The 23,997-nt window shown below is 36.2% G+C and overlaps 3 protein-coding genes across 3 annotated transcripts; all 3 read right to left on the bottom strand.

Annotated features, from left to right (window-relative positions):
* On the bottom strand, positions 664 to 1,077 carry LOC18769633. Its single transcript, XM_007203110.1, has one exon. It carries the CDS (start codon positions 1,075 to 1,077, stop codon positions 664 to 666), a length of 414 nt encoding a protein of 137 aa, XP_007203172.1.
* On the bottom strand, positions 5,670 to 7,701 carry LOC18771236 (transcription factor bHLH106). Its single transcript, XM_007202515.2, has 2 exons — positions 7,004 to 7,701; positions 5,670 to 6,331 (listed from the first exon to the last, which is right to left on the bottom strand). The coding sequence occupies exons 1-2, from the start codon at positions 7,331 to 7,333 to the stop codon at positions 5,906 to 5,908; spliced, it is 756 nt and encodes a 251-aa protein (XP_007202577.2). The 5' UTR covers positions 7,334 to 7,701; the 3' UTR covers positions 5,670 to 5,905.
* On the bottom strand, positions 13,431 to 17,278 carry LOC18770421 (probable auxin efflux carrier component 1b). The gene is made up of 6 exons (XM_007204150.2): positions 15,219 to 17,278; positions 14,547 to 14,820; positions 14,375 to 14,460; positions 14,094 to 14,251; positions 13,940 to 14,016; positions 13,431 to 13,844 (listed from the first exon to the last, which is right to left on the bottom strand). The coding sequence occupies exons 1-6, from the start codon at positions 16,348 to 16,350 to the stop codon at positions 13,778 to 13,780; spliced, it is 1,794 nt and encodes a 597-aa protein (XP_007204212.1). The 5' UTR covers positions 16,351 to 17,278; the 3' UTR covers positions 13,431 to 13,777.

The raw sequence follows: 23,997 nt of genomic DNA, 5'->3' as shown, positions 1-23,997 counted from the left end.
CCCCCCGCACATGCAAATACCTATCATCATCATCATTGTCGCTTTTTTATCATGCCACAAAATTAAAATTACATTCAAACGAAAGAGAAATCTTGATGCTTTTTGTCAGCCTCCTTTTTGCACGCTTCACTGCCTCTATCTATCTATCCCTCCCATTTTGATATAAGTCGGTCAAGATTTATGTTTTACCAAAGAAACTTCTCATTTAATTGTTAAATCTAAACCAATTTAACAACTTTATGTTAGCGAGATTCTAGTTTAATTAGGATATTTATTTCCTAGTTTATTAGGATTAAATTTCTTTCCTTTTTGTACAAATATTGTGTAATTAGGTTTTTTTCTTGTTTCCTAGTTTGACCATACTAGAGTTACATCCTTATACTATAAATACCTTCTTTTGGGGAATGAAATACAACATAAAAAATATTCTACCTATATTGTTTGACTCTTTATGCACGTCATAATGACATAGCAAGGAGAAAAATAGACTAGAGGAAGAGGGAGTTGTGAGAAAATTGATAAAACATTGATGTAGGTAGTATTTCTTTGCAAAACTTCGCATAATATTTTATCTCATAGAAAGTACATAAACAATCTATCAAATCTAAGACAAAACTAAAATTTTAGGGCGAGACTAATTAACGAATCCTTTTGATTTGACACTTAAGCTCGCTTTCCCTTGTCATTCTTTTGCCTCTGTTCTTCTAGAACACACACGTAAATAAGCTCATTCACTGTCCACATCTCCTTCATAATGCTGTATACTCTTACCAATTGCCCATAAGAGCTTGGAAGAGAGTTTACGGCAATATGCACCAAGAAGGTCTCATCTATGGGGACCTTGAGCACTTTCAGCTTATTTGCAATGCAAGCCAATCCCAGAATATACTCTCTTACAGACCCAACACCATCAAACTTAGCAGAAGTGAGAGCAGTGATCAATTTTCTAACTTGTGCCTTATCTTCTGGCTTATACTTCTGAACTATAGATGCCAAAAACTCTTTTGCATTCTCAGAAGCAGGTATTTCCTCAAGCACAGATGCAGAAATTGTCTTCTCCATAACAAGGAGAGACATTCGATTCGATGTTTGCCAATTCTTCTACTTCAATTTCTGTTCAGATGTACTGGAAGCAGTGAGAGCTTCAGGCTTGTCTTCAATCAAAGCCAAATCCAAATCCAGAAGGCCTAAAACTACCTCTACGTCTAGTTTCCACTTCTCATAATTTGGTCCATTCAAAGTTTCTATTGAACTCAAATCCGGACCAGTATAAACTGAAAACCAACATGGATTTGCAACAAGATTACTGGAAAAGGGATATTCATCGTGACACAATAGTAATAATATCATAGCACTGAAAACCCTAATTTATATTTAATTTTCTGACTCATAAATATACATATACACACATAACAGGTCACGGCAATTCATAAGCAAAGTTCAGAAAATCATGAATGATGTAGATAAAGCCCTAATTTAATCAAGTACATATATTATCACATGCTCTGATACCTAAAATGACTAACCTGAAGCCATGAATTCTCCGGAATCAGACCTTGTAAGGCTACAATGGGAATAGCATAAACCACAACTAGTGAGGGGGGCCTTTGCTTTTTATATATGTGCCATGCCTATTAAGTTTCCTACCCATACAAGATAACTTAAATCTTGCACATCACGTTTAGATTCAACTAGAACAATAGGAGTCCCATTGCAATTAGATTCAACGGGTTCACTCTTATCCTTTCATATTAACTAGCCTCTCTGCACGCGCTTCCGCGCCTGCGAGAGGCTTTTTAAATTAAAATTTATTTTAGATTTAAAAAAGATAATGGGTAGTTGTGTTCCATAAAAATATGATTCATTATCTGATTTTTCTTTTAATTTTAATTTTTTTAATATGAAAAGGTGTGAATTTATCATATTATCCTCATTTAATTAATAATTTTAATTCTTAATGTTTGGATTAACCAAAGGCATTTTATAGTATTATAAATGTTTCATCATTCTCTACCTTTTGCTTTATATATATAGATGAACCATAGTTTTGAATCCCTAAATAATGGTTTCTGCCCAATAACCCATTTTAGTACTTTTGTACAAATGGCAATGTGATTTTTTTTTTTTTTTTAATGGATTGTTGTGCCCAACCCAAGTCTTGTACATATAGGCACAGATTGTCAATGGTTACGATGGACCGCAGTACGCTACAACCTCACACTGCCCACAGTTTAGACAAAGATTTTGCGACTATGGCAAATAGTGAAGTGTAGCCACTGTGGGAACAAGGAATTTCGGCATTCACTTGGGTGACGCGACATGGAAATTGGAATATACCCTAGGTCATTTTGATTATTGACCTATTAATTTGATTTAAAATGGGAAATATCTTCATAAGTCAAGGATTCAGATTGCATTAAATCTCCTTGATCTTTTTATTTATGAAAATAAATAAAAGATATTTAGTGATATACCCATTTCTTGCACTAATATTATAAATAAACCCTGCACAATTGAATTTCTATAAACAAACCCAAAAAAAAAAACTCAAAAAATGACAGATGGCCTTATTGAATTTAATATTAATTATTAAATTACTTTGATACCGTATTAAGTGTTTTGGGTATTTTTATGAGATTTTGGGTTTGAGCTTGTTTTAAGAAATTGATGGCAGTTTTATAATTTATAAGAAGTTAAAAACTTTTTTGTTATGTTGTAAATGAGTTTTGGGTGTGTTTCTAAAGTCCATTTCATATGAGGTATTTTTATAATTTGGGCCCCAATATTTGGTATAATAGTTAATCTCCCAATAAATAATTCCCTTAAAAAAAAGATTTATTCTCTCATAAATCATACCAAATATGGCACAAGATGATGAGGCTATATAAAGATAAGTTTATATCACAAAGAGCCCTAGAGAACTCTCTTTCTCTTTTTGGCTCTCACACCACTTTCTCCTCTCTCCCTAACGGTGTGTTTGGATGAGGGAAATAAACTTGGAATTTTGACCAAAGTCAGAATTTCTAAATAGACACGAACCAATTCCCGTGTTTGGATAAGAAAACATAGAAATTTAGAAATTCCGCGCGGGAAAAAACATGGAATTTGGAGATCATAAATCCCAACTTTAAATTCTATCTAAAAGTCGTCATTTCTTAAATCCCAAGAGAGATTGAGTTTTTAAAACATATCAATTTACAAATAAAAGTTAAATTCCGTGTTTTAAATCCGTCACCCAAACAAGAAACTTTACAATTTCTAGAACATTAATTTCTGTCATTTTAAATTCCGTCATTTATGAAATCCTTTGTACTTTTAAATTTCCTCGTCCAAACGCACTGTAAGAGAAAACTCATTTCCTTCAAAAATATTTGCATCTCTTTGAGACTGTATTCTGACTTAGACATCGGAGGGCTCTTAGCCAACACGTCACCAGTGTTCTCCGATTGACCATTCTTATTTTGCACGAAATCTTGGAAAAGCGAATAGATGCGAAGATCTTCTCGAATCTACCCGAGAGGAAAATTGCATCAATAACCACTATTGTTTCGTAAAAAACAATCAAACCTTGATTATACTCAATAATAATTGATAATTATGAGTAAATCTCTTTTTTTGTATATTCAATAATAATTGATAATTATGAGTAAATCTCTTTTTTTGTATATTCAATAATAATTGATAATTATGAGTAAATCTCTTTTTTGTATATTTAGTGCGAGCCCCATCACTATGATGAACTCGATGGATAACAAGAAAGCAAAGTAAATTGAAAAAAGCAATTGAACTCAATTTTGAGAAAGGAATTTAGTCATTGTTGCAACAATCTTTAGTTGGGATGAACGTCAATTGGAGATCATACCAGCAAGAATTGAAATCTATCAGGAATCTCTGCGGAGATTGAAATATGTGTAGAATATGTGAACTACTTTTGGTTGAAGTCTGTTGTGTTGAAGGAATTGAAGAGTCTTGTTGATGGCTTAAACCTTATATTTATAGGTGTCCTAACCTATCTAACTTGGACTTCAAGCTAACCCTATAATGTGATGACATCTGGATACAATAGCTCTAAGAGATCCATTGTTCGGTCAACAAGATTTTGTGAAGTGTAGCCACTATTGTTTGGTCAAACACAATCAAGCCTTGATTAGACTCAATAATAATTACTAATGATGAGTAAATCTCTTTTTTAAATATTTTGTGCTCGCACTATGATGAACTCAATGGATAACAAGAAAGAAAAGTAAATTGGAAAAAAAAATGAAAAAAAGAAAAGAAAAGCAATTGAACTCGATTTCGAGAGAGGAATATAGGACTCATTGTTGCAACAATCTTTAGTTGGGATGAATGTCAACTGTGAAGGAAGTTGAGGTTCCACCTCAAAATTAATTAGCAATAGGGGGAGTAGCCCAACCCTCAACACGCCTCCGCACGTGTGGCGAACTTTTAAGCCTAACACGTGGACAACACATATTGGGTGACGTGGGAGCACATATGGCCGTTGGGTCCAACACGTGAAGCGTTGCTCTGATACCATGAAGAAAGTTGAGGTTCCAGCAACAAGGTGTGACAAAGAAATCTTTTAGGGTAATTTCGGATTTGGATGACATTCGGAAGAATTGAAATCGCTCAGGAATCTCTCCGGAGATCTCTTTGAAATATGTTTAGAGTATATGAAGTCATATGGGTTCAAGTCTTGTTTGATGGCTTAAACGTTATATTTATAGGTGTCTTAACCTATCTAACTTGGACTTCAAGCTAACCCTAATCGTGCTTTAAAATTTAGATGAACGCGTCCGCCAAAAACGACTCAGAGAAGTGCAAATTTTGGTACAAACAAGTGGTTAGATCGCGACATTGTTGTCTAGTGTGTGCAAAAGGAATTCATCTGTGGCCTTCTTTAGCCCTTTTTCTAGTAGTGGGTTTGGATTCACATGAGGACAAAAATAGTGGAATCTACCTAATAGCAAGTACATTCTGTTTTTATTATCTTTTGAATAAAATAATAAAGAAAAAATAGCAGTTAGTGTGAATTAATTCAAGAGTAATGTTAGGTTTACCACATTTTTATACCACATTATATACTACATTTCTGATAGAGATAGAGCCCACCAATAAAATAGGATCATCTTTATTAAAGAGGTGGTATGGTATAAAAAGGTGGTATGGTATAAAAATGTGGTAAGCGTAGCATTTTTCTTAATTCAAAACTAAAACTCAAGACAAGAATCCGCCTTGATACGTGTGAGAATGTTTTCTCTTTTCTGAAGTCTGGAATTTCTTTTTTTCTTTTTGGTTTCAGGCTGTGCTGGAAATGGAAGCACAGCGTTCGGTTTCTTGGGGCTGAAAAACCATGTCCTTTACTGTCTCCTTCTCACTGTCTCAGCTGCTCACCATATATATCAACACTAAAGCAAACATCATATCTCATCTCAAATCTAAGAATTTCATAATTTCCCTCTTTCATGCTTTCTTGAGAATCAGTGTAATATATATATATATATATATATATATATATTTGTTCAGAACTTGAGAGCTCAGAGCAGCTAGCTCAGCCTCTGAGAAACTTTCACAGATGCATGAAAACTCATAGAAGCGTTCCTTTTACAGACCCCATATTCACGCTTCACGTGCAGTAGAATCTATGATCTTCTATTTCATAAAATCACTCATTAAAATGGTTTCTTTTTGCTAATGAAGACAAAGGATCACATGCATGCGAATTGCAACAAGAATGCTCTGAGTCTGAGATTGAAAGCCCTAAAAAACCAATCCATATATAAATTAAAAACAAACCCACACAATTAATTTCAAATAAAATTACATATATGAGAAAATATATAGAATGAAAGACAAACTTGAAAATAGTTATGATCACCATTTTAGCAATATGTACTAGTACTAATTAAAGGACTAATGTGCGGTCTAATACGCGTCGCCTTTTCGATCTTTCACTAGCATTTGAGCGTTCTAGTAATGACTTCAACGCATTCTGCAAGAAATGGACTGATTCAATGGTGTGATCTTTATCCGCAGCAACGATAAGCACGTTGCGAATTCTTCCTCCGAGGGTGGCCATTTCAGCTCTGAGTGTCTTGAGATGGAGGGACTTTAGAATTTCAATTAGATCAGGTAGGAGGTCGGTCCGGTCCTCGCAGCACAACGAGGCCTTGAAAATAATTCTTCCATCACTTGAATAATCATCCGAAGAGAGCACAGTGATTTCATCAGTCTCAGAAGGGAAGCTCTCAAGCTCAGTGAGCTCTGAAGTTTGTTGTTTCAGCTCTTTCACTCGTTGAACCACCTTTGCTAACAGCGAGGCTTTGTCTGTCTGATAATTTTGTTTAAAATAAAATAAAAAATAAAAAATTAGAAGTAGAAGAAAAATAATAATAATAAGAAACCCTAATTGTAAAAAGCTCAGCAACTTTCCCAAATACAGTATATGTACACTAAAGACCAGTCTGAGTACTACAATTCCATTCATCCCTTTTTCTTTTTCAGACAGTACTTAGAGTTTGAGCATTCAAAAGCTTCAAAAGAACCTAAGCTTTGTATGGATCCAAGATCTTTGAATTTCACTTGTAAAAGCAGTTCACTAGAAGAAACTTTTTTTCTGAATTTAATTAATTCAGAATGAATTAGTGAAAACTCTTGATCCTTACACTAGTACCAAAAAAATAATTTAAGTACTGATTCTAATTAGTAAAACTTGTAATTTAGCACAAGTCAATGAACATAAAATCTTTGATTCCTTGGTCAAAAGTGAGATTTAGTCTAGGATTCCAATTCCAGCAGTACTTGCCAACTTTTTCTTTTCTCACCAACCAAACATCAGTCAACAAAGAGAAAAATGAATGTGGATGAAGTGAGAAACGATCTAAGACAAAGCAAAACAAATTATTAAGAGCAAAGTTCAAACTTTCAAACACAGCCCAAAAACAAACTTCAAAATTAACCTTGCAAAAAACAGATATATGTGATTATAATTAACTGAGAGTACCTTGGAATTGCAAGGAAGAAGGCCTCGAAGCTTATCGAGATGGGAGTTGATTCTCTCTCTCCTTCTCTTCTCAGCCTCCTTGTGATTCTTGAGAGCAGCAAGGGCTCTGTCTTGAGGTGAGGTTTCATGTTCAGTGCTAACTCCAGAGACCTCCAGAGGGTAATAATTGTAAGAAGAAGAGCTGCAAAAGCTTTGCATAGCTGAAAACTGATCACAGCTAGCTCCTCCTGGAAACCCAACATATGAACCATTGTTGTTGTTCATGTTAATTAACCCGTTTTGGGCCAAAAAACGGTAGAGCTCTTGGTTTTGATGATCAGCTGGCTGCATATCTTGTTCTTGTCTGAGTCAAGTTTGTTTTTTTTTTTTCTCACTGAATACTGTTCTTGTTTTCTGATTTGCTTTTTGACCGACCAAGTGAGAGAGATGAGTGAGATACATATATATATATATATATATATATGTGTGTGTGTGTGTGTGTGTATACTGAAATGAAATGAAATGAAATGAAAGTGTTGGAGACTTTCGGTGGTTTAGTCTTTTTGTCTTTAGGGTTTTATATATATCCGTGAATTTTGGGGTCCAAATGGGTTTTATATTTTTATTTATATTTATTGGGGAAAAGGGGGGGATGACAAAAAGTGGAATTCTTATATGATGATGTGAGTATGACGATAAAATGCTCTGCAATTTTCAGTTCCATTTGTTTTTTTGTACGGTATTTTCTAGGGCCACTAAAACTCTTCATAGCATGTCTCCAAAAAAAGGTATAAGATAATGGGATGAAATTTCCTACAAGTAACACCTACTGAGATTTTTAGTGTTTTCAAAAAAACTAGCTTTTAAAATTACATTAATATCCTTTGAGGTTTTAAATTATTTTTATAAATCTTTTTTTCGCTGATTGTTTATTAAAAAATGGAGAAATTACATAAACACCTCTTGAGGTTTTCAATTTTTTCACAAAACTCCTAGAGGTTTAAGAAATTACACGAACACCCCTAAAGTTTTAAATTGTTTTCACAAAACTCATTTTCATTCATTTTTCGTCCAAAGCTGGATGTGTTTATAGTTATACAATAAAAACTTATGCAAATAACAAAATTAACCTCAATGAATGTATGTGCAATTTAATCTCAAAGGCTAACTTTATCATTTGGAATCATCAATTTTTAAATGAAAAATCAATAGAAAGGGGTTTTGTGAGTCCGAACATCCGGACGTTATTACCGTAAGAACACCATATATTTGCTACTATTCCTCCATACTTTTCTCATTATTTACAATGATGTATGCACAATAATAATGTATGTAGATCTGCATAGAAAAAGAACTAAATATTATATATCACATGCATTTAGGCTTTTGTCAAGTACCACCTAAACAAAACAAAAAAAATTATAATTAGCCACCCTGGCTTTGCTCCATGTAGCAATGTGGCACATGCCATCAAAAATTATGTTAACTGATGATATAGAATACGTGGGTCATGCATTTTTTTGTGGATGTGGAAGCCATGTAAGCAATGTGTGGACTAAATGTTTTTTTTTTTTTTGGTTTAAAAAAATTTAATTAGTAAGAGACTTGTAACTCAAATATTTGAGAATATGCACAAACACTCACATACATAACTTGAACAATAATCACATCTGCGACCTTGGACTTTATAGTTTTGCTTTATTTTAGCATCTCTAGCATAAGCATATTTCGAGTATCCTGCCATATTTTTCTGGATGGGATTATTAAAGTACTCCTAGGATTGAGAATGGATGTTTCCAGATTATAGTTACTCTTTCTTTAACATTTTGTTTTTAATCAATGATCCAAATAGAAAATGGAGAAATTTCATGAACACCTCCTGAGATTTTTGGCTTTTTCATAAAACTCCTTGAGGTTTTAAATTGTTTTCATAAAACCCATTTTTATTAATTTTTCGTCCAAAGCTTGATGATTTCATATAATAAAAATTATGTAAATAACAAACAATAAATGTATGTGCAATCTAATCTCAAAAGCTAACTTTATCATTTGAAGAAATATTTTATATAAAATCATCAATTTTTGAACGAAAAGTCAATGAAAAGGGGTTTTGTGAAAACAATTTAAAACCTCAATGGGTGTTCATGTAATTTCTGAAATCTTAAAGGTATTTAAAAAAAAATTAAAAACCTCCGTGAGTATTAGCGTAAATAACTCTTTTATTTTATTTAAGATCAAGTTTCTCAGTTTCAACGTGTTACATGACCCGCCTACTATTTCCCAATGTGAATATTTTCGTTTCAAATTAAACATTCCGCCTACTATTTCCCAATGTGAATATTTTCGTTTCAAATTAAACATGGTACGAAAGAAAAGAGGGCCGGGGGGCAAAAGTCAAGCCATTTTTGTTGTTGGTTTACTCTTTTCCAAACAAAAGTTGCACATTTTCCAGTTTGGAATTCAAATCAGAATCTACTTGTCGAGTGTAAATGCCTGGTCGTTTAATTCTTGTTGATAGTTCGACATGTTTTTGTAAGCATTATATTTACTTTTGTAATGGACCACAAAAACAAAAACAAAAAACAAGCAGCATTTGTCTTGGGTAAGATCACTTGACGACAGTCCGCTCGTACATTTTGGAATATATATAGCTTTTATTGAGGATTCTTCAAATTAACTTATTTGATGGACATTTTTGTAAGGCCTATTTCGCATTGTATTTCACTAATTCAAACCGTCTATGTTTTAGATAATCATTCAAAAATCATCTCTACAAAAAATTACTTGAATCCGATATCATTTGACCACTCAATTGTGTTATTGAAATTTTAGTACTTTCTTGGAGCACCGTATTCATTGATTTTGTAGAATACAATTGGATGTCGAAATGGTTTCCGATTTGTCTAATTTTTTGTAAAGATGATCTATGAATGTTGACTTAAAAAATAGATGATTTGGATTGTTGGAAAAAAATTTATAGAATACCCTAAAAGGTATCCTTCAAATAAAATTATTTGAAGAATCCCTCAATAGAAAGGGACTATATATATATATATATCATGTCTGATACTTTACAAATCAATCATGTAGACATGTTGACTGTGTCACAAAGAGATAAGTAAGCATAGAAAATGAATATGGAAACAATTTAGTTGGGAAAAAAACAGTTAATTTATTTCATGTCAACACATAGCAATACATGTTAGTGAGAGATGGACGGAGGGGCATATGGTCTAATAGTGGAAGGATGTTACTTGAGTTTGAGAAAGTGTTGATAATGTGGAAAATATTTGGCATGACAAGCTTGTGGCATGGGAATTAAGGACCCACAAGTTTAGATCGAATCTTAGACCAAACATTATTCTTTGTCTTAAGTAAAGGGGGAGCTTCTATAATGAGGAGCTATGTTGAGGGGTAACAATGAAGGAGTTCAATCTAACAGTTCAATAATAACCATACACTAAATCGAACAACTATTAAGAACCCTCTCATTATAACCCCTCACAATAACCCCTTATTCTAGCCTCCTTATGAGCGAAGATGCTTGCGGTTTGGATCTGTTTTTATATGGATGGACCATGAAGTATTTGTTCACGGGCTCTTAATTTCAATACCTCTCTTCTTAATTTTGGGTGGTCTCTTTTTGTTTAGGACTTTTTTATTTGGGCTATACAGTGAGATGTAGGGAATCTGATATATTTTGGGCCTCAAGTAAGAAAAGCCACTCAAAATTAGCTTGAGCCCGCACTGGATGCATCAAGCACCTACACACCCCACCATTCTGCTTTTGTTTGGTTTTCTTTTTCCTTTTTAATTTCTTTTTATACCAACGATATTGGAGAAGAAGATTACACATATAATGTCAAGAAGTCACGAAGATTAAAACCTGAAATCACTCGTATGCAAGTTAAAGCTCTTTCTAAACCCGTCGGCTTTTATCTTTTGATTTTATTAAGTAAAAAAACAGGCTTTTTGGTCGCCACTAACACCAAACTGTCACATAACCCATGTATTCACAAACATTCTCTTCTTATAAAACTAGTACTCTTCCATGTGACTTTACAACTAATAACATATGCATTTATATTTATATAATATGTGGGGCATAAAACAAAGAAAAGTTTGAATGGGGCAATGTGACCCAAGTGGCACACGTGCTGCACATTCCTTGAAAGATGATTAAAAATACAAGGTGGCTGCTGGGTTTCATCATTATATTCTGTAGAATCATCTCATGCTCTGCATACAACTTTCCTGGTTCAATTAGGTTTTCCATGAAAAAGGAAGAGAAAAGGTGGAAGCACTACTTAAGAAAAAAAAAGTTTAAGCAAACCAGACAGTCACTTTGATTGAGATTGCTGTCACTCACACATTTGAATACTTAATACCATTTTCTTTAATGATCACCATCATTGACTACTCTCTCTCTCTCAAGGAAGGACCCAAACTACATATTTTATAGCAGACCCATAAATCTAGCTTGCTTTAACTGAAGATGCGGCTTTTGATGAATTGAAATGATGAAGGATGATTATGATGGCTGTGTGTGTCATGAGATGAGAAGATGTACATTTTGACAAGTAGTCTGTATCCTCAAGATTTGCTCTCCAGCTCTCTCCTCTCTCTTTATGGGATTTAGATGGTGCGGTGGCATGGAGGAGGGAAGAGAACTCATTAACTTCATTCCTATTGCAAAAGAATTTTGTTAGGCTTCAATCAGATTGGAAAGTGAAAATAGAAGAAACTTGAAACTTTTAGGTCAAGACTTGAAACTTTAGTTCATTTCGCAGTAGGGCTCCAAAAATTTATTGTCCTCTTAGGTCTCGTTTGGTTCGCGGAACGGATTTAAAAGGAAATCATTTCCCATGTTATTTTTTAAGGGATGAGAAATGAAAAATTTCTTTCCCACGTTTTGTAATGCCGAGAAAGTAACCGGGAGATTTCACTTTATTTCATTTCTCATATTTGTTTTGAGTAGGAATGGAAAACAAAGTTTGTATAATTTTTCAATTATATCCATATTAAATCAAATAAAAAATAAGTGCATTTAATGATATATTGTAATTCTAAATTGTTAATGGGGACAAAATGATCATGAAAAATGTGCATTGAATGTTTGCTCGTTTCCCCAAACTTTCTCATGATGAGGGAAAACAAAACCCAAGTTGGGAGGAGGACTTCATTTTCTTCCATACTTGCCAATGTACCAAGCAACCATTTCCCATACATGGACTTATCAAACATGGAAAATCAATTAATTTCACATCTCCAAGCCTCCTTTCTCATGAACCAAACGGGTTAGAACCCAAAATATAGCAAATTTGGAATATTACTTGTGTGTCAGCTCCTATATAGTTGTGGTCCTCACCCTCACTCATGGCCATGAATATTTTTGCTTACCGAGCTTTATAACGCACCATTTCCGATCCCTTTTAGAAAAGATTAGACTTGAAGTTAAGCTCTTTTTTGACGTTTTGGCCACGAAATATGAGATCTTGTGGTTATCTTAAAAGCTTTAGAATCCTTTTAAAAGGTTAATGTTGTACTTTTGAAAGATAATATACACTAGAAGTTCCATAACTATGTAAAACAATCTTGGTTTAACTACTCTTTCAAGTGAATTTGGATTTCACTCCTTTTGATTTGGTTTAAGGTTAAATCCAAGCGTGACAACTTAAGTGCAACAAACCCTAGAAAAAATCCTGGACAGCAAGCAACCACTCATCCCGACCTACTAGCATGCTGAAGAGCTTTTCACTGGTTGAGAGACAACACAACGAGCAAAAAGAGGTTCAAATCACACGCTATAAAAAGGTTGAAAATATTTTCCATTCTTATGGAAAATAAATATTCTCAGCAGAAACTTTATTGGGCAACTTGCTGCAAAAGTTAAAGTTTAAGCTCCTCGTTCATTTGGATAGCAATTTTCTCTCTCAGCGGTCCCTAGTGTTCCCCAATTCAAAGACCAGCAGCAGAGAGGTTTACAAGGTCTGCCAAACACATCCTTAAAGCAAGACTTTGAGCAATACCAACCGACATTGGCTATGGAGATAGGCTCCCCTCAGCATGTCAGCTAGGCTGCTGCTATACATTTGCTTTATCTTTTCTAGCAGCTTGCCTGCAAAGCTTTTGCCATGCCTCTCATTTTCAAGTTCCAAGCAGATATGACCAAAATTAAATTTAAATGCTTGAGAAAAAAGCAGATATGTATTATATTGGGCTATATTTACTCAAGTCACAGCTCACAGCTGGTAACATTACCACAAAATCCAATAAACAACTCGCATGCATTTGATATGTTAGGCTGCGGAAGGCATCCACTGTTTGGCTGCAGACTTTTTCTTGTAGAAAAAGCAGTTTTGGTTTGGCTTTAAATTTCTTGCATAGAGATTCCAGTTGGGTTTAAATCCTTTTTGACCTTAGGAAAAAAGAAAAGATTAAAAAAGTAGAGGGCACCTCCAACTACAAACAAGCTTCACTTCATCAAAAGAACAAAAAAACAAAGGCACAAAAGGTTCATAGAAAAAGGCAAAATGAGAATAAAAAAGTAGCAGAGCTTCCACAAAAGCTCATTTCTCCATCTCTGATTCTTCTCTCTCCTCTCTCTATCTACCTTGTGTGAAGAGAACTTGTCATTATATTTCCTCCCACATCTCTATCTTCTTCTTGTCTACGTTCTTCTGAAAATCTATGCTGTTCTTCTGTTAGAGAGCCAAAAAGCAAAATCCCAATGCCAAAATGGTGAGAACTACATTATGACTACTGTTTGCTCAACAAGTTAAGAGATTCTCTGTTTCACAGTCCAAGCAGGATGTAGTAAACCAATGTGATAGGCAGAGCAATTAGCATTCCAAAAATAACCCTGCAGAACACAAACAAACTTGCTTATATCAGATTACTACAAGTTTAAGACTAAGAAGTGGAATTACAATCAAGATGAGAGTTCATGTTTCGAACCCGGTGCTTAGTATGTCAGGATGAACATTGTATTCCTTGGCAAAGACAAAGGGAACAATCCCTTGTGGAAGAGCTGCCTGAAATCACAGAACAAAAGGTTATTTGTTATCCATTGAAGCCTTTGAAGAATTTTCCACAGGCAAACTTTCATTACCTGTACAATGGCAATGTGCAACAGAACACCTCGCAGTCCTACAGCAATTGAGGCTGCCGCCATGACAGCCGGACCAGAGAGGAATCGAACTGCCATGGCAAAGGAAGCAACTGAATTTCCACAGGCAATCATCTTTGGTTGTAATGCCATGAACAAGCCTGCAATCCCATTAAAGATAATGCTCATCAATAATACATATTTCAGCCATCTAAGAACATGTTGTCCAACTAGAGTTGTACAATATTTAGCACAAAAGCATTAACTTTGCAAATTTAACATACCAAGACTAAACATGGCCATTCCAAGACCTGCATCTGACAGAATGGCGATTGAACGGGCCACGATTGCGGGCATAACAACGTGCCACCTGAAAAATCACAACACAGATTATAAACTTCCAATTATGATTGTAAAGCCCCTCTTGAAAGTATTTCACAATTTAGTTATGCTTACTTATATGAGACTAAAGACCAGGTGAGGCCAATAAGGCTGGAGTAAGTGTTTGGGTTCCGAATGAGTTTTCGCCAAACCATGATAAGAATCAGTCTGGTCATAACACTAGCAGGTGGCATGGCTGTGGCCTTTGGTTCACCATGAGCTGTCTTGGGATGGAGTTCAGTGGTGGAGCTTGAACCCAACTTGGAAAGCACAGGACCTTCCCGGTCAACCCCATTTGAATTTGGTCTGTTGTCAAAGCTGAACTCATCTCGGCCAAACTCATCATAATCTAAATATGAAAGCAAAAACCAATTGTTGCAGATCAAAACATGAGGAAAAAAGGACATGACAAAAAGCAATGCCACTAGTCACCAGTAATGACAAAATAAGACCCAGAAACAAAAAACAGGGGATTTTGTTTTGGAAAAGCAACAAGAGAAAAATGGGGCATATAGGAAAGGGCATAACAAACAAAATCCAACAAACCCCACTTCTTCACCCACAAGCAGATAAAAATCAAATCCCACATTCATCCAGACAAATACAGTTTGCATAAATGTACAGAAAGATCCAAAACCTTAACAAATAGTTTACACATCACAAACACAACAATCTAATAATAGAGCCAAAACAAGCATGCCCATGTGACAAATATTCTCAAAGATTAGTGTTGGCAAATTAGCATACCCTTTTGGTGAGCAACCCCACCAATGTCGTTGCCATACTCTCCACCTCTGAAAACATGAATGCCTCCTTCAGACACAGGTGAGGCGCTTGAGCTCCAAACAAACATGTGAAGATCTTTACCGCCATCAGCCCCATTGGGTTTCTTCTTCGCATTGGGCCCTGTCACCGGAGAGAAAATTCCGGCCGTAGGAGGTGCGGGATACCCCGAATTCCCCGGCGGATAAACCCCATTTGTTCCTCCTCTCATCCCAACTCCTCCTGCCTCTTCATCAAACCCAACATTTCCATAATTTGACTGCCTTGGACTCGCATTGCTCATGTTCTTGCCGTTCACCATGGAGTAGAAATCAGTGTGGTTAAAGCTTGAGCCTCTGGGAGTTGGGTTTCTTGAAGACTGAAGGCTGTAAATCTCAGCATTTGTTAGATTCGAAGGCCTTGGAGTTAAGGAAACGCCAGAGTTGGGTCCGTGGGATCTTCTGGAGTAGATTTCAGAGCGAGAGCTTGTAGATTTTCTGACAGTGACATGGAGCTTGCCATCTTCACCAACCTCAGCTTCAGTTTGCAACGGCTCTTTCCCATCTAAGGAAATGATATCAGAATCAACCCTGAAGGAAATGATGGAGCCAGCAGTGTCTGGGAACTGTTCCCCAATCAAGAGCCTAGCTCCTCTGTACTCAAACAAGAAGAGCATCAGAGTGTACCAAATAATGCATTGGAGGACCACAATTTGGACCATCAAGCTGCCTGAGGCATCTCCATACATGCCCTTTAACAAGGGTATGCCCATGACCAGAGTGTTGGGGAGAGTGGAGAGAGAAAAGAGAGTTATGGACCATTCTAGAGAGCCTCTTGAGCTGGTTCTTGACCATACTGCTAGGGCCACCAAGACTATGACTTTCTGAAGAGTGTCAGCTGCTATGAACCTGTAGTTCATGGCATAGGGATTGTTGGTAGAGATGAAGTGGAAAGAGAGCAGAGGAACTGCAAACAGAGCCACAAAGCGGTTTATGCCCGAACACTGATCAGGGCTGAAGATCTTCCACCATTTCACTGAGCCGTAGGCTAAGATCATGGCCACATAGAGTGGCACAACAGCTGTGAGAACGTGGTAGAGGTCTGTGAAACTGATCATGTTTTCTTGTTCTTTGTTTGTGTTTGTGTGTGTGTGTGTGTGTGTGTTTTTTTTTTTTGGCTTAATAAAGGTCGCGCCTTTCTCTATTTTTGATGGGTTGTGTTGGGATTAGAGGAAACCCAGATGTGAAAATGGGATTAATGGCAGAACCCTGAAACCAGTTTTCGTGTGACTTTGGACGCAAAATATCAACCCATTTTCAGGTGAAGAGTCAATGACAAAGATGGAAAATGGGAGATATTAAGTAAAGTGAAAACGAGAGCAACCGCCGGAAAATGACCAGAGTTTTTTATTCTCTCTCTACCTAGAGAGAGAGAGAGAGAGAGAGAGCGTGAGAGGGAAAGGGAGAGATGGTGGCAAGTGGGGATGGGAGAGAAGAAGTAAAGTGGTTATATTTATGGCATTTTAATGGCAGACAAAGAAATAAAAGCAGAGGGCTTTTGAGATACTTTATTAAGTCTTTTCGTAGGGGAGTTGGCAATAGGCATCTCTACATATCTCAGACAAAGGGAAAGTAATTCAGTAATTGAGAGGGAAAAGACCAAACAGCATCGGAGAGAAAGGGGATGAAGAGGAAGGTAAAGGAAAGGGAAAGACTTCAAAAGATTCTCTTCACTGTTTTTTTTTTTTTTTTTTCATGTCTACATAATTTTATAAGAATGTTTAGAGTGGGGAGATGCCAATTTAGGATGTAAAAAATAAGATTTCCATGCAGTTTATGCAAATGTAGTCTTTGCAACAATGGAGGAAATGAATTTAGATTGTCATGTATTAATTTATTTGTGTTAATTTTTTAAAATTCTGATAACATAGAATTTCATTAGAAATTTTAAACTTTCATGTACATTTGGATTTTCATGTATTTGTATAAAATTCGAGATTCTAACATTATAAAATTTTATTTTCAATAGCTAGACAGAATCTCTCATGTCCATCTGTTGAGACCCAAAAAATTTAAGGCTGGGTCCAAACATATTTCTAGTTCAACGCAACGCTTAATTGAGGAAGAAGCCCGACTAGGATACGCATGAATTTGTCGGATGCGCTTGCATGAGTTGTGTGCAACATGCCACGCCAAGCAAACATGCAACATGCCAAGCGAAAACAGTTAGTTTGACATCGAGCCGCGCTGCAAGCTTAAGTGGACCCAAGCCACGTGAACGTCTGGGGCTTGCTGAGTAGGTTGTAGTATAGATGGTTATAAGTATTCACGAGACCTATTGATGTTCAAGGGATGAAAGTTTTGGGCTACTTCAGAGCACCAAAACTCAAGTCCCTTTCTTGAACCCAAACATATGGGTAGGCAAGGGAGAGAGAAAAAATGGCCCAATGCCTTAGGAAGATATGCAATAGTTTACAATACTTAGGAAAATCTCGCACCAGCTAAGATGCCCAGCGCCTTGACAAAGAAAGAAGCAAATAAGTTGTTTCCATCAGCTTGACAAAACCATGAAGGATTAGCTAGCCGCTGGAAATAAAAATGCCAATGACCCAATACCTTAGAAAAGCCCAACCCAGTACCTTATAAAATATCTAGCATCGTATCTAGCTTGTCAAAAACCTCAGAACCAATTCAAATAGCAGACCATTGTAAAAACCAACGGAGATTCATATGCGCAAGAGGAATACCTATTAGACTAATGCCTTTACCCCTGTTTCTTTCTTCTGCAAGCTCTAATAGGAAAACCATAATAAAAAGAGGGCAGCACCTCACTCACATGGAGAGGTCCAACTGTGTGAAGATCTTGGAACCCCAAAAGGCTTGGTGCCTATATGCTCAGGCTGGGGAAATTTCACCAAATAAGAGTGAATGGGAGAAAGTGAAGGAAAAGGGAGAGAGAGGCTTGATAAAATTAAAGGTCCCAGCGCCTATAAAAGGAGACTCTTTCTGCCCAGCAAACACACCACCATCCATAGCACGACCAAGCTTTTGTCGATCAGTTGGAAATTTACTCAAGACACCCCATTCTCTACTTCTATCTCTCCATTTCTTCCTTAGTCAAAATCTTCCCAAATCTCTCTCCCCCTTACTTTACGCCTTCGTTTCCATTAGAAATTCATGCTCTTTCTCTCTACTGCTAAACTCGTGAAGGCTTAGCTCCCATGCCACAAGCTTCTTAAGCCAAGCTATATTACTAATCTGTCACATTCATCTGGTTATTGGTGAAAGGAACCAAAGGTGTTTTCTAAGGTTTTACAAACTTTTCAAAACTCTTTTGAAGCTTGGTTCTCAAACTCAGTCACAAGGACAATTTTGTTTGCCTTTTCCTTACGGCAGCCCAAGCCCATTTGTCAGGCTGTTGGAACAAAAAGACCCCTACAACATCTCAACCCTCAAATTTTTATTCTCAATATCATCCATTTATCTCTAAATGTCAAAGCCTTCAGAATTATTCATCTCTTGTATGAATATCTTTCTCCTCCACCATAATACAATGAGCCAACAAATTTGTTTCACTTTTGAATGTGAAATAGTGGTTGGCATGACTGTCACAAGCAGTGGCGGACTCACATAGGGATAAACGGGGTCGCTTGACCCTTTCAATGCCGGAAAACCTCCATGGCAGCTTTTATAACAACCCCATGGAAGGTTGGGTGGTGGCCTCTGATTTCCCACCAACTGTTCGACGAAATGCCCCAAAGAACCTTTGAGATTAAGCTGGACATTGGAACTTGGAAACTATAATACCACCTACAAACACAACCTAAAGCAATAGTAGATGAAATGGATTGAGAGGTTGTCGTCTTAAATCCCAAAGATGAAAGCTTTCTATAGGTTTACCTTTAACAAGCAAGTAGGGTGGGCATCAATTTGGCCGAACTAACCAAGAAAAAGTCAAACATTTTAAAAACCGAACCAGACTATTTATGGTTTGATTTTGATTTTTGAGTTTTTGTAAACCGGGCTAAACCAAACTGAACCATTATGTGTATATTTATTTATTTATATTTTATTTTACATTTGTAATACTCTAATGAAGTAATAACTATATAAGGATATTTGAATTGAGTTATATTAATTATTGAATTTTGAAACACCCACACCCAAATACATCGCATAGGACCCCCCCTCCTCCCTCTTCTCTCTCTCTCTCTCTCTCTCTCTCTCTCTCTCTCTCTCTCTCTCTCTCTCTGAGCATGTACGAATATTTTATGGCATTCATTGAGCATGTCTAAAATTTTCAGATACCTGATTTAAAACTACTTAAGCTTCCTACCCAAAATCCAACCACCTTTCTTGTCTTCATAGTTTAATTAACTTACGCCACTCTATTTGTGTTGAAGGATCTAAAGTTTGCTTGGTCACCCACCGTATTTTTTTTATATATAATGATTTTTCCATTTTAAAAATACCCTTGAAAATGGAAAGACTAAAATACCCTCAAAATTGATGGGAAATTGGATGATGTTAAAGTCATATGACAAATCATGGATTTTAAAAAATTAAGGTGACATTTCTCTTAAATTTTTCTTTAAGGTGACAAATTGAAACTGAGGTATAAGTTTAGGTAATATTTCTACAAAAATCTTGGCTAACAATGTTTAAAAAATGCAAAAGAAAGAGAACTGGACTTAGGTCCAAACCGACCGAACCAAACAGTATTAAATTAGTTTTGTTTGGTTCAACTTCCTTCATGATTTTTGACAAAATCAAACTGGATCAAACTATTATATTGTAATTAATTCGACCAATCCAATCTAAACCATGTCCACCCCTACCCGCTGTGCCTTGTGACCGTTTTTGGCTGTCCACACATTTGAGTAAACCCTCAAATGGATCAAAGGGTGGAAAATTTAAACAAGTGGTGCAACAAATATTGCCAAACATCTTACCTCCACAAATTTATCTTTATATTTTCTTGTTTTTAAAATCCTTTTCAACGTAATTAATTTTGAAAATAAAACTAGAAATAATTTTGACTTTTTCTTTTTAAAAGTAGCATGTTTTGGACTTTTTTTTTTCTTTAAGAGAACCAAATATAGAGCCAATATGCACAATATAATCTCATATTGAAGATTTTCAAATAATTCTCATTTGACTCACATTATTTCTATTTTTTTTTTCAAATCTCTTGTATTGAATTTGTAATAAGATTTTCTAATAGTTATACATAAACAACATAAACAAGTCTTTATTTTTTACTATGAATTGTAAATGATAGTGGCATTGTTTAATTTTTAAAGGAATTTGTTGTGCAAAAAAAGTTTGTTTATTTTTACAGGTTGATCCCTTGGGATAAAAATCAAGGATCCCCCACTAGTCACAAGGAAGACAAGACATGGTGAAGAGACATGTCATACAATCCATGCAATGTACGAAAGACAATACCTCCAGTGACCGACACCCAACGAACCTTGTGGGTTTCCTGGTATGCTTGGCAGCATGGACTGCATGCCCAACCTCACACCATGGAGCTTACGTGGGGCACCATGATCATCAATTATTATTCTTGAGCCCGTAGTATCTTAGAGGTGGGCATTTAAACTAGAAAACCGAGCCGAATTGAGCAAAAAAAAAAATAGTTACCAATATTGGACCAGACCAGTTTGGTCCAATTCCTGTTCTTATAGTGAAAAAATGGGACTGGGCCAAACTGAACTGGCTATGTATTTTTTAATAAAATATTTAAGCACAATGGTAAATTTCTAAGCCCATAACTAATCTTTCCCCAAACCCAACTCCAAATCATATATCTTTTCTAGGCCCAATCACCTCCATTTGCATGAAATTGGTCCATTTATGAATTTTTAAGCCCAAAAAATTAAATTTTAGTTGAGTTTTGTAAAAAAAAAAAAATTATTATTAAAAAAAGAAGAAGAAGATTATTCTCCAAAGCCAGAAAAATCGAAAATCGAACCTGCTTATGTGCACACCGGACTGCACCAGACCATATACTTTTTCAGTAAAAACCAGACCTAATAAATAGTACCGATTTCGGTTTGGGTGAGAACCGGATCGTGCCAACCCATAGTGTCTTTTGATACATGGACCTGGCATTTGTATTTCAGAATGTCACGTAACGACTTTAATATACTTTAATCTTCACTCTTATCTGCTCAGGTACTTGAGGGGCGTGAGACAAAAGTTTAATTTGTTTACAATGGTACTAAATACACCAAGAGATATTATCTTGCTAATGAGATATACCCAAAATGGGCAAACATCATCCAAACTATTTCTCAACTTGAGGGTAAAAAGAAATAACTATTTGCATGAAAATAGGAAGCGTACCGCAAGAATGTGGAGTGAGAATTTGGTATTCTTCAAACTCGATTATGGCATCATGAAGATCTGGAGCGGTTTATTAATGTATGCATCATTTTGCATGTAATATGATTGTGGGGGATGACCGTGATGAATAAGGATCAGACTCCGAAGATGGGCATGATGCTACTCCAAGGGGTCCTACACCTTCAAATTTTGGTGAGGGAGTTGAATGAAGGGTTCAATCCCACCTTCCAACGAGAGAGAGAGAGAGAGAGAGAGAAAAAAAAATCTTGAACTTAAACTTTTTTAATGAATGAATGGTGCGATTGAACCCCTCATTCAACCCTCTTACCAAAATCCCTCTTATTATAAAAGCTCCCCCAATAGTGACACACCTAAAACCAATGGCGGAGGTATTTGAAGGCCTAAAGGGCCTGGACCCCCCCATAAGTTTGATAAATTTTTATGTTTGGTCCTTTATTCCTTCATATTTTAGGAAGTATATATAATAATTATTGTTTGTAGACCCCTCACAATAAAGGAAAGATGTGTTTCTCTTTACAAGTAAAAGACTGTGATTTCTTCACGAAATAGAGAGACTAAGTGATTTTGGGGCCCATCAATATATTAATAAAAAATAAAAGCAACCAATCAAATAAAGTTTCAAAAAATCTCCTTTATCAAATAGGAAGTAGACTTTTACCCAAATAAAAAAGGATTAGGATTTTAATTTTTGTTCCTATATGAAGTAACATGAACTTAGTTTGAAGCAGCCGCACACATCAAAAGATAATAATTAAATTCAGTAACGCTCTCCAACCTCCTGCTTCAAAAAATTTAATTCTAAGTTAGATAACTATTGAGGCCTAAAAAAGTCACGAGAAGCCCAAAGACATTTAAAGCCCAATATAACATATAATGTCGGTCATGCGTTAATCCAAGCTGTATTTTGGGATTTAATTCATTAAAAAAAATATAGAAATAGTGTACATGTCATGCCAAACTAATAATAAATTTTTCTCATGCCAATCACCTATCAAGCTCACATGAACCCAAGTCATGTGGTTTACGGGGCTTGCATGAGGGATTGTGGTATGGAAGGTTACCGAGGTCCACAAGGCCCACGAAAGCTCTTGGATAATGGAGACTTTGGGCTAACTACTTGGGAGCACCAAAGTCCAAGCCCATTACTTAGACTTCTCCAATGTGGGTGAGCAAATAAGATATTTTTCAAGCACTTCCTTTTACTCATAGGAAATAGTCATTTTCCAAATGCCTAGCTTTACCCGTTGGAAACAAGTCTTTTTCAGAACTTCTTATTACCCACTGGAAACAAGCAGTCTCCAGCGCTTCATTTTACCCATAGGAAATAATCAGTTTATGGTACCTAGCTTCACCTGCTGGAAAACAGTATGCCCTAGTGCTTCCTTTTAACCACTGAAAATAGGCTGGTTGTAGCACCTCCCTTTACCTATTGGAAATAAAGGAAAATCCTCACCCTCTATAAATTGGCATTCACGACCCAAGCAAAGGGCACCAATTTTTCTTCAGCCAACACTCCCTCACTCCGCTGCTGCAAGCATCCCAGCAGCCATCAACTCCCTTCAGCAACCACCAGACCACTTTCCTTCTTCCATTCAGCTGTTGCAAGCATTGCAGCGGCCATACCAGCCATTCCTCAGCTATCACAACCATTTCTTATATTTTCCTATCATTGAAATCCTAAATTTTCCCTATAAAGCCTCACAAACCATAACTCCAAGCTTTTCCTTCCTTCTCATACCCTTCCAAACTATAAACACCATAGCTTTCAAGCCTCAGGCTTTTCCTTTATCCTCCAACTTCTAGAACTCATAAATTTCTCTAGAATCATTGTCACAAACACCATACCCTTCAAAGTCTTAAGCTTTTCTTTCCTCAGCCATGCTCTTTGAAACCCCATTCATTTGAATGCTATAAGCATCCCAACAACTATCATAGCCAAATAATCAAACCACCATAGCCAAAGCTTCAAACAATAAATTCTCAACACCCAAACTCAAGCATATCAAACACCAACCCAAGCACAAGTATTCTCATTTGCTAAACTTGTGGGTCTTTAGCTCCCACATTCCAAGCTCTCATGCCAAGCTCAGATAATCTCAGATCAACATCAGCAAGTCATCTTCAACTCATCCACAGCAAGCAACATCCTTACTCATTACTGGAAGCTTCAATCTCAAGTCATGTTGTTCCATATTCTTCCTCTCCCTCCCATAAACACATACAGAGAGAGCAATTATCACCACTTACCTCTGGAACCCTTCAATTTTAAGCTATATTATTCCATTTCTTCCCTTTTTTCTCTTCTGGCAAGCCACCTAAGAGCCTGACAAAGCTTTCGTCAAGCTGTTGGAAATCTACTCAAGCCACCTTTCTCTCTCTCTCTCTCTCTCTCT

Source organism: Prunus persica, chromosome G7 (assembly GCF_000346465.2).
Source record: "Prunus persica cultivar Lovell chromosome G7, Prunus_persica_NCBIv2, whole genome shotgun sequence".
NCBI lineage: Eukaryota > Viridiplantae > Streptophyta > Magnoliopsida > Rosales > Rosaceae > Prunus > Prunus persica.
The sequence above is the reverse complement of the archived record's forward strand: the minus strand, read 5'-3'. Positions and strand labels throughout refer to the sequence as shown.

Excerpts from the sequence above, each read along its gene's own strand:
- LOC18769633 (XM_007203110.1), bottom strand. The coding sequence starts at position 1,077 with ATGTCTCTCCTTGTTATGGAGAAGACAATTTCTGCATCTGTGCTTGAG.
- LOC18771236 (XM_007202515.2), bottom strand. The coding sequence starts at position 7,333 with ATGCAGCCAGCTGATCATCAAAACCAAGAGCTCTACCGTTTTTTGGCC. Across the intron at positions 6,332-7,003 it reads TTCTTCCTTGCAATTCCAAG|ACAGACAAAGCCTCGCTGTT; the intron begins GTACTCTCAGTT and ends CAAAATTATCAG.
- LOC18770421 (XM_007204150.2), bottom strand. The coding sequence starts at position 16,350 with ATGATCAGTTTCACAGACCTCTACCACGTTCTCACAGCTGTTGTGCCA. Across the intron at positions 14,821-15,218 it reads TGGGGTTGCTCACCAAAAGG|ATTATGATGAGTTTGGCCGA; the intron begins GTATGCTAATTT and ends TTTCATATTTAG. Across the intron at positions 14,017-14,093 it reads TGCACATTGCCATTGTACAG|GCAGCTCTTCCACAAGGGAT; the intron begins GTAATGAAAGTT and ends CTGTGATTTCAG.